This window comes from Prionailurus bengalensis, chromosome A2 (genome assembly GCF_016509475.1).
Source record: "Prionailurus bengalensis isolate Pbe53 chromosome A2, Fcat_Pben_1.1_paternal_pri, whole genome shotgun sequence".
Taxonomy (NCBI): Eukaryota; Metazoa; Chordata; class Mammalia; order Carnivora; family Felidae; genus Prionailurus; species Prionailurus bengalensis.
This window is the reverse complement of record NC_057348.1, coordinates 11,312,762-11,320,982: the sequence shown is the minus strand read 5'-3', so window position 1 is coordinate 11,320,982 and position 8,221 is coordinate 11,312,762. Positions and strand designations below refer to the sequence as shown.

At 42.4% G+C, this 8,221-nt stretch overlaps 1 protein-coding gene across 1 annotated transcript; it reads right to left on the bottom strand.

Moving 5' to 3' along the window:
• Positions 1-5,861: 5,861 nt before the first annotated feature.
• LOC122486585 (olfactory receptor 7A17-like) lies at positions 5,862-7,199 on the bottom strand (the record flags this gene model as incomplete). The annotated part of the gene is made up of 1 exon (XM_043585929.1): positions 5,862-7,199. A coding segment is annotated over exon 1 (921 nt), but the record flags the coding sequence as incomplete, so codon positions are not given.
• Between the last annotated feature and the right edge of the window lie 1,022 nt (positions 7,200-8,221).

Genomic DNA, 8,221 nt, shown 5'->3' with positions numbered 1-8,221 from the left:
GACGGATTAGAGAAAAAAAAAGGAAATCATTTGAGAATTTGAAAACATGAATACACTAAAGTAGATTAAAATGAGATGATGTGAGTAAAATAGAATTTGAAAAAATATACACAGAAGTAGAGAATATAGTAGAAAAAATTAAAGAAAACTATTTTTAATAAAAATTAAAAAGAAATAGGAATTTTTTCATTTTCTGTATTTAAGAAAAAAGAAAAGAAATGAAAAAGAGAAAAAAGATGAAAAAGAAATCGTTTGAAAATTTGAAAAAGTGAATACACTGTATAGACTAAAATAAAATGATGGGAGTGAGATAGAATTTGAAAAAATTTACGTAAAACCAAAAAATATAGTAATAAAAATTAAATAAAAATATTTTTAAAAGAAATTGAAAGTAAAACTGAAGTTTTTCTCTTTCTGCATTCAAGAAAAAAAGGAAAAAGAAAAAAAGAAAAAGAAAAAAAAGAAGTTGTTTGAACATTTGAAAAGGTGGGTATACTGAAGTAGACTAAAATAAAAAGATGGAAGTAAAGTAGAAGTTGAAAAAATTTACACCAAAGTAAAAAAATATAGTAATAAAAATTAAAGACATATTTTTAAGAAAAATTGAAAATAAAAATGAGTTGTTTCTCTTTCTGTATTCAAGAAAAAGAAAAGAATTGTAAAAGAGAAAAAGGAAAAAAAAGAGAGAAAAAATTGGATAGATGACCCTGCTAACAGATTGAAGTAGGACTGAAATTGCTTCGTTTTCCCCTAGAATCAGTCCATGTAGCTCTTTATAGTCCAGAAATGAAGCCGGCGGTGAGGTTTGTGCTCTTGAAGAGCGAAGTTGGCCCAGTCGGGCAGGGCTCGGTGTAAAAACTCCGCTCTCCACTAGATGGCGCTGCTAGCCTACTGGGGTGGATTGTTGCCTGGCTTGTCGGTGCGCAGGCGCAAGCGCGGGAGCCGTGAAAAATGGCGCCACCCAGCCACCCAGTCTGTTCTCCCGGATCGGCAATCGCGCACCAGTCCTCCGTTTTCAGCTCTCATCCACTCCCTGCTTTTCCATTCTCCGTGGCCAGGCCCCAGGCAGTACCTCTCTCCCAAGTTTTGTCTCAGATGCGGCTGTTTTCCCCGGCCCCTTACTTCCAAAGGACTGTGGCTTTGACCCGCTCCACCCCTCTGCGGGAAGGTCTCACCGAGCAGTGGCCGAATGAGCAATGGCCGAATGTCGGCTGCACCCAGGAACGCTTGCCGGACCCTGCTGGTGCTGGTGCCCTGAGACTGTGGCCAGGTGTCAGCCCGCCCCCCAAAAAGATCGCGAGATGGTGTAGCCTCAGCGTTTCAGGGACCGTGGAAAATCACAACACACATCTGGCACCAGGCTTCACCCTCAACGACCTCGTCCCAGCACCAGCGAGTGTGGCCGCCTTCCGGGGTCTGCTGGGACCAGGTGGCCTCAACAGTCTCTACCGAATGTCCTTCCGGCAGTGGAACCGCTTTTCCCCATGTGGCCCAAGAACCTCCCGGACCCCACTCTGTTCCTGGGGATTCGCCCTTCCCACCAGCGCACCGCCAGGTAGGGAGCTGCGGAGTTGCAGCCTGTGCGCTCCCCTTGTTTACAGTCTGAATGGAATTGAAACCCTCTCCTTTCTCCTTTCTCCCTTTGTCCCTTTGTCCCTTCATCCCTGCGGCTGTTTCCAATTTTCCACTTTCTCTCCAGCTGCTTTTGGGGAGGAGTGTTTTCCTGTATGCCCCCCCCCATCTCCATCCTCTCTCTGCCTGCAAAAGGGGGTTCCCTACCTTCGGGGCTTCTTGCTCCCCAAGTTCAGCTCTCCGTGCCGCGTACCTGCTGAATTCTGTGGTTCAGGTTGTGCAGATTGTTGTGTTAATCTTCCAGTTTTCTAGGTGTGTAGGATGGTTTAGTGTTGGTCTGGCTGTACTTCATGGACGCGAGACACACAAAAAGCTTCCAGGCTGTTCTGCCAAAATGGCTCCTCCCTATTTGGTATTTCTGAAAATAAACCATCTCCCACACGTCTCACATTCACCAACCTGAAAGCTCTCTGAACCATCCTTTTGGGTTTTATGGAAGATTCACTATGTAGACACAGTTGATTAAATCATTGGCCATTGGTGATTAGACTCAATCTTCAGACCCTCCTTCTTCCCAGGAGGTCAGGGGCTGGGATGTGAAGTTTCAGTCTTCTAATAACACAGTTGGTCTTCCTGGCCAGTAGCCCCTCTCAACCCTCTTCATTAACCTGACAGAAGACATTTTTTCCCCCTTAACTACATTGATTTATTTTGAGGGGGGTGGAGAGAGAGAGAGAAAGAGAGAGAGAATCCCAAGCAGCCTCTGTGCTAACAGTGAAGATCTCACAAATCGTGAGATGATATCAAGAGTTGGACCCTTTCCTGACTGCCACCCAGATGCCCCTCCCCCACAACACAAGACGTCTTTATGACTCCCATCACTTAGGAAATTGGAAGAGTTTTAGGAGCTCTGTACCAGAAATGGGGATGTAGACCAAATGATTTTTTTTATTACAAATCATAATATCACAGTTATAAATTGTCGTGCTGGATGAAGCCTTGATTGGAATTTGGTCACGATGCTTCCAGTTCTCAAACCCTGGCACAGAGGTTCTCAACCGGCAGGAGTTTGCCCGTGGGGATATTTGGCCATGTGTGAAAGGATGTTGCCAAACACCTATAACCCATAGGACAGCACCCAATACAAATATTCACCCAGCCCCAAATATCAACGGTGAGAAGGTGAGAAATATTATTCGAGACCAGCACTGCTCTACCTGCATTGTGTGTACAAATCGCCAGAGTTTGTAGTTAAAATGCCAATTACGATGCATTAGGTCTCCAGGTCTCCAGGGACTCTGTGTTTCTAATAAACTCCCCGGTGGTGTTGATGCTGTGGGTCCTGGTCTGTGGAGCACAGCTTGAGAGCAAGGCTGTGCTCCTGTGTTAGAGACACGTGTAGGCAGTTTTAGGTCTTCTCCACCAGGAATCTTCTATATATGTGATTTTGAAAGAAAAGTTTTTCACATAACTCTATATAGGTGTTGATAAATTCTGTGTTCAATTCTTTTACCTAAGGGCTCTTGAGTGACAGCAAATAATTTATATTTGAGCAAAAACTATGGAGTAGGCAGAATAAGGGCTTCCAAAAGATGTCCACATCCTAATCCAAAGAACTTTTGAAAACATTTGTTTACAGACTAAGAGGAATGTAGCCAGGAGGTGGAATAAGTCTGCTAATCACTGAATTTGATAAAAAAAAGATTAGCCTAGATTATCGGGACAGGATTAGAGCAATCACAGCAGTCCTTTAAATGTGAAAGAGGAAGGGGGTGCCTGGGTGGCTCACTAGGTTAATAGTGCAGCTCTTGATTTTGGTTCAGGTCATGATCTCACAGTTTGTGGGACTGAGCCCCATTTCTGGCTTTGTGCTGATAGAGCAGAGCATGCGTGGGATTCTCTCTCTCCCTCTCTCTCTCTGGCCCTCCCCTGCTCATGCTTGGTCTCTTTCTCCCTGTCTCTCTCTCTCAAAACAAACAAATAAACAAACATTTTAAATGCAGAAAATGGAAGAAAAGAATTGGAATCAGAGAGACATTTTCAGACACAATGCTGCAGGCTAGAGGAAGGGCCACTAGACAAAAAATGCGGGTAGCCACTAAAAAATAGGAAAGCCACTACAAAATAGAAATAGGAAAGGGAGTGAATTCTCTTCTGGAGTGTCCAGAAGGATCACAGCCTTGAAGATCTCTTAATGTTAGCCCAGCGAGACCCATTTCAGGCTTCTGACCTAGAAACTTTGGATAAATCTTTGTTTTAAGCCACAAGTGTAGTCATTTATTGTAGCAGCATCAGGAATCGAATGCAGAAGTTTGTTCAGAAATATATTGTTTATAGGAGCAGGCTTTGAGCCTTTCAATTCATTCAGTGAACTTTCCCTTGGGTAAAGGCATTTGGTATTGAAATCCCACCTTAAATGGAAAGAATTTAGTTTCAGTTTGGAGATATTCTGCCCTACTTGCTGGACAGTGATTTCTCACTACATACATGTAAATGTGGTTTTGACTCTGAGGCCTTTGAAGATTTGAGATAAAAGACAATTCCTTTTTATTTTTTATTTATTCTTAATATGAAATTTATTGTCAAATTGGTTTCCATACAACACCCAGTGCTCATCCCAACAGGTGCCCTCCTCAATACCCAATTACCCACCCCCCCTCCCTCCCACCCCCCCATCAACCCTCAGATTGTTCTCAGTTTTTAAGAGTCTCTTATGGTTTGCCTCCCTCCCTCTCTAACCTTTTTTTTCCCCTTCCCCTCCCCCATGGTCTTCTGTTAAGTTTCTCAGGATCCACATACGAGTGAAAACATAAGGTATCTGTCTTTCTCTGTATGACTTATTTCACTTAGCATAACACTCTCCAGTTCCATCCATGTTGCTACAAATGGCCATATTTTATTCTTTCTCATTGCCAAGTAGTATTCCATTGTATATATAAAAGACAATTTCTTTTTAAAATTGAGGTCACCTGTTCCATTTTAAGTCTTTGTGTCAAAATTCTATTCTTTCTAGTTTACGTTGACTTGAATGTTTATTCTTTTCATTACGATCCTCCCCACCCCCCTCTGCCATATTTAACATTTTCTTTCAACATAATAGATGGGATTTTAGTAAGTCCTCTGTGCATCTACATGTATGTATATTAATGTGTTTATTTGAGAGAAAGATGGACATGAACACACACATATACATATCACACCCTTAACCTTGAATATTTTCTTCAGATCCAACAAAGTGCTCTATGCCTTTCATTTATTCCTCACACCATCTGTCTGGAGTTAGGGCTCATTACCCCACATTACCTTCAGAAATAAGGATATGGAGGCTCAGTTGGATTACATCTTCACAATAGTATAACAGAGAAATTAAAACTTAGTGTGCATCTTTTTGAATTATACACAAATGGAGCCACATAGTCTACAATCTTTTTTTTTTAACATTTCACCTTTTATTAAGGCAGGTGTGTGATAAATAATTTAATACAACCAGATCTCTCATGAACTTGCAACTTACGGTTCTTATTCCAGAAAATTCTGTTCTTATAAAAAGTCACCTCAGTATCTGAAAAGAGTAATAAGGGATTTTGAACCCAGTTTGCTTTTTGGTTTTTTATTGAAATCCATGTTAGTTAACGTTTGGTGTAGTATTGGTTCAGGAGTAGAACCCAATGATTCACCATTTACATGTAATACCCAGTGTTCATCACAGCAGGGCACAGCAGGTGGCCTGCTTAATGCCCATCACCCATTTAAGCCATCTCCCCCCCACCCCCCAAGCAACCCTCTGTTTGTTCTCTGTATTTAAGAGTCTCTTTTGGTTTGCCTCCCTCTCTGTTTTTATCTTGTTTTATTTTTATATCTCTTGACCTATGTGCATCTGTTGTGTTTCTTAAATTCCACATGAGCAAAATCATATACTTGTCTTTCTCTGGCTGACTTATTTAGCGTAATACACTCTATTTCCATTCACAAATGGCAAATGGCAAGATTTCATTTATTTGATCACCGAGAAATATTCCATTATATATATACACCACATCTTCTTCATCCATTCATCAGTCAAGGGAAATTTAGTCTCCTTCCCTAATTTGGCTATTTTTGATAGTGCTGCTAAAAACATGGGGGTGTGTGTGCCCCCTCGAGTCAGCATTTTTGTGTCCTTTGGATAAATACCTAGTAGTGCAATTGCTGGATCGTTGGGTAGTTCTGTTTTTAATTTCTTGAGGAACCTCCATCCTGTTTTCCAGAGTGGCTGCACCAGTTTGCATTCCCACCAACACTGCAAAAGTGTTCCCCTTTCTCCGCATCAGAGCCCCCTTCATGTCTTTGTTCCTCAGGCTGTAGATGAAGGGGTTCAGCATGGGTGTGACCACTGTATACACCACTGAGGCTGTGGCACTTGAGTGGGAGCTCTGGGTAGCAGCCGAGCTAAGGTACACTCCCAGGCCAGTACAATAAAATAGAGAGACAACCGAGAGGTGAGACACACAGGTGGAAAATGCTTTATACTTGCCCTGAGCTGATGAGATCCCACGGATGGAGGAAACTATCTTAGAGTACGAGTAAAGGATCCCAACAAAGGGACCACCAGCCAGCAGCATAATTCCAGAATACATCACCATGTTGTTGAGAAAAGTGTCGGAACAGGCAAGTTGGATCATCTGATTGAGTTCACAGAAAAAGTGGGGGATTTCCAAGACTGTACAGAAGGACAGCCGCAATACCATTAAGCTTTCCAACAAGGAATTCAGGGCACACATGATCCAGGACACCAGAACCAGCAGTCCACAGAGCCGGGGGTTCATGATGACCATGTAGTTCAGGGGGTGACAGATGGCCACAAAGCGGTCGTAAGCCATCACAGTCAGGAGAAAGATGTCTAATTCTACAAAGAGTAGGAAAAAGTACATCTGTGTGATGCAGCCTGCATAGGTTATGACTTTGCTCTGAGTCTGGATGTTCCAGAGCATCTTTGGGATGACAGTAGAGGTGAAGCAGATGTCCACAAAGGACAGGTTGGCCAGGAAGAAGTACATGGGGGTGTGGAGGTGGGAGTCAGAGCTGACAGCTAGGACGATGAGCAGGTTTCCAAACACAATGATCAGGTACATGGAGAGGAAAAGCCCAAATATGAGGGGCTGTAATTCTGGTTCATCTGATAATCCCAGAAGAAGAAATTCTGAAATTTGGGTATCATTGCCTGGTGCCATGTGGTGGTGGTGGTGACTAGAAATTAGAAAAAAAAAAGATTAATATTAGCACAAATGGGCACTAGTAACATGGCAGAAATGCTATAATTACAATGATGTGTGTGGGGGGAAAAGCAGGCATAAAAGAAAATGGTTGGGTTATTATCTTTATGGGGGGTTCAGGAAGACCTAAAAGCAAGGTGACATTTGAAGAGAGACTTCTGGGATATGTGCACGGAAGACATGAGGTTATCTGGGGAAGTGTGGGCTCTGCAGGAAGAAAAGCCAGTTCAAAGGCCCTGAGGAAGGCATTTGTTTCGGGTACCCAGGTATAAAAATGGAGGCAGTGTGGTCAGGAAACGAGTAAGAGAGAGGTGATGGCAGGGACTGTTGAGGAACGAGGTGGCCTCCCTGCTACAGCTGAAACTTCACGACACAGGGAGCCCTTCCTTTGCCTAGTGCTCCTTGCACTTCATTAATTTTGTCCCTAAGGAATCCTGCAAATAAAAATAGATCTCCTTCTTACTTCCAGTGATGGTTAACATTCTGGCATCTGTATTTTGAGGGTCCACACTGGCCCACCACAGCCTTCTGGGGCCAGGTGACTACGGGTTCTTCTCACCCCTAGTTACAATATTTAGGGAAGAAATGATACAGGTGAAGTTCTCAATATCAAATAGTCATTACTCTAAAGAATATAGAAAAGTACCCAATTTCCAGTTGGTAAGATTCCCATGAACATGAAAACACGCTGCTCCATTTTAATATGACCATTCTTCTCTTCTGCATTTAGAGAAGTATACAAAACTCAGAAGGAGACAGAGCAAAGGAAGAGCAGGGAGAAAGATCTCATAAGCCCAGGTGGTCCCTGAGAGATCGTGATGATAAGAAAGCTTCCCTGGTTCTGGCTGCATTCCAATCCTAGGTTTACCCCCATATGCCCAGTATGACTAATAAAGCAACAAAATACAATTTACCCAAAAGAGAAAAGAGTGCTGTATTTATCGTGTCAAGACACATAAAGTATAAACATCCACTGGAAATATGAGTCAAAGGAATAAATCCCCAACTGACAAAAGCAAATACACAGCATACAAAAATAGCGGGGATTTATCAAGATCAAATGGTAACAGGTTTTTCTATATGATAAACACACACAACTTTGGACAACTTTGGGATCAGTTAATGAGCTTTAAATTTTAGGTCCACCAAAAAATGTTAACTGTTTGAATTTGGGAAGACAAGCAAATCGTTCTAAAATGTTAATATTCTCACTAGTATGGTGGGGGCAGTGGTATCCACCCTCCAAGGTGCTCGACAGATTAGGTGAATATATATAAAAAGTTCAGCATAGATCCTTCCTGTTAGTTTATGAGTGGTCATTCTGTTTGTTCAGCCGTGTGTGTGTGTGTTTGTGTGTGTGCGCGTGTGCACACACATGTGAGCATCCATGTGGATTT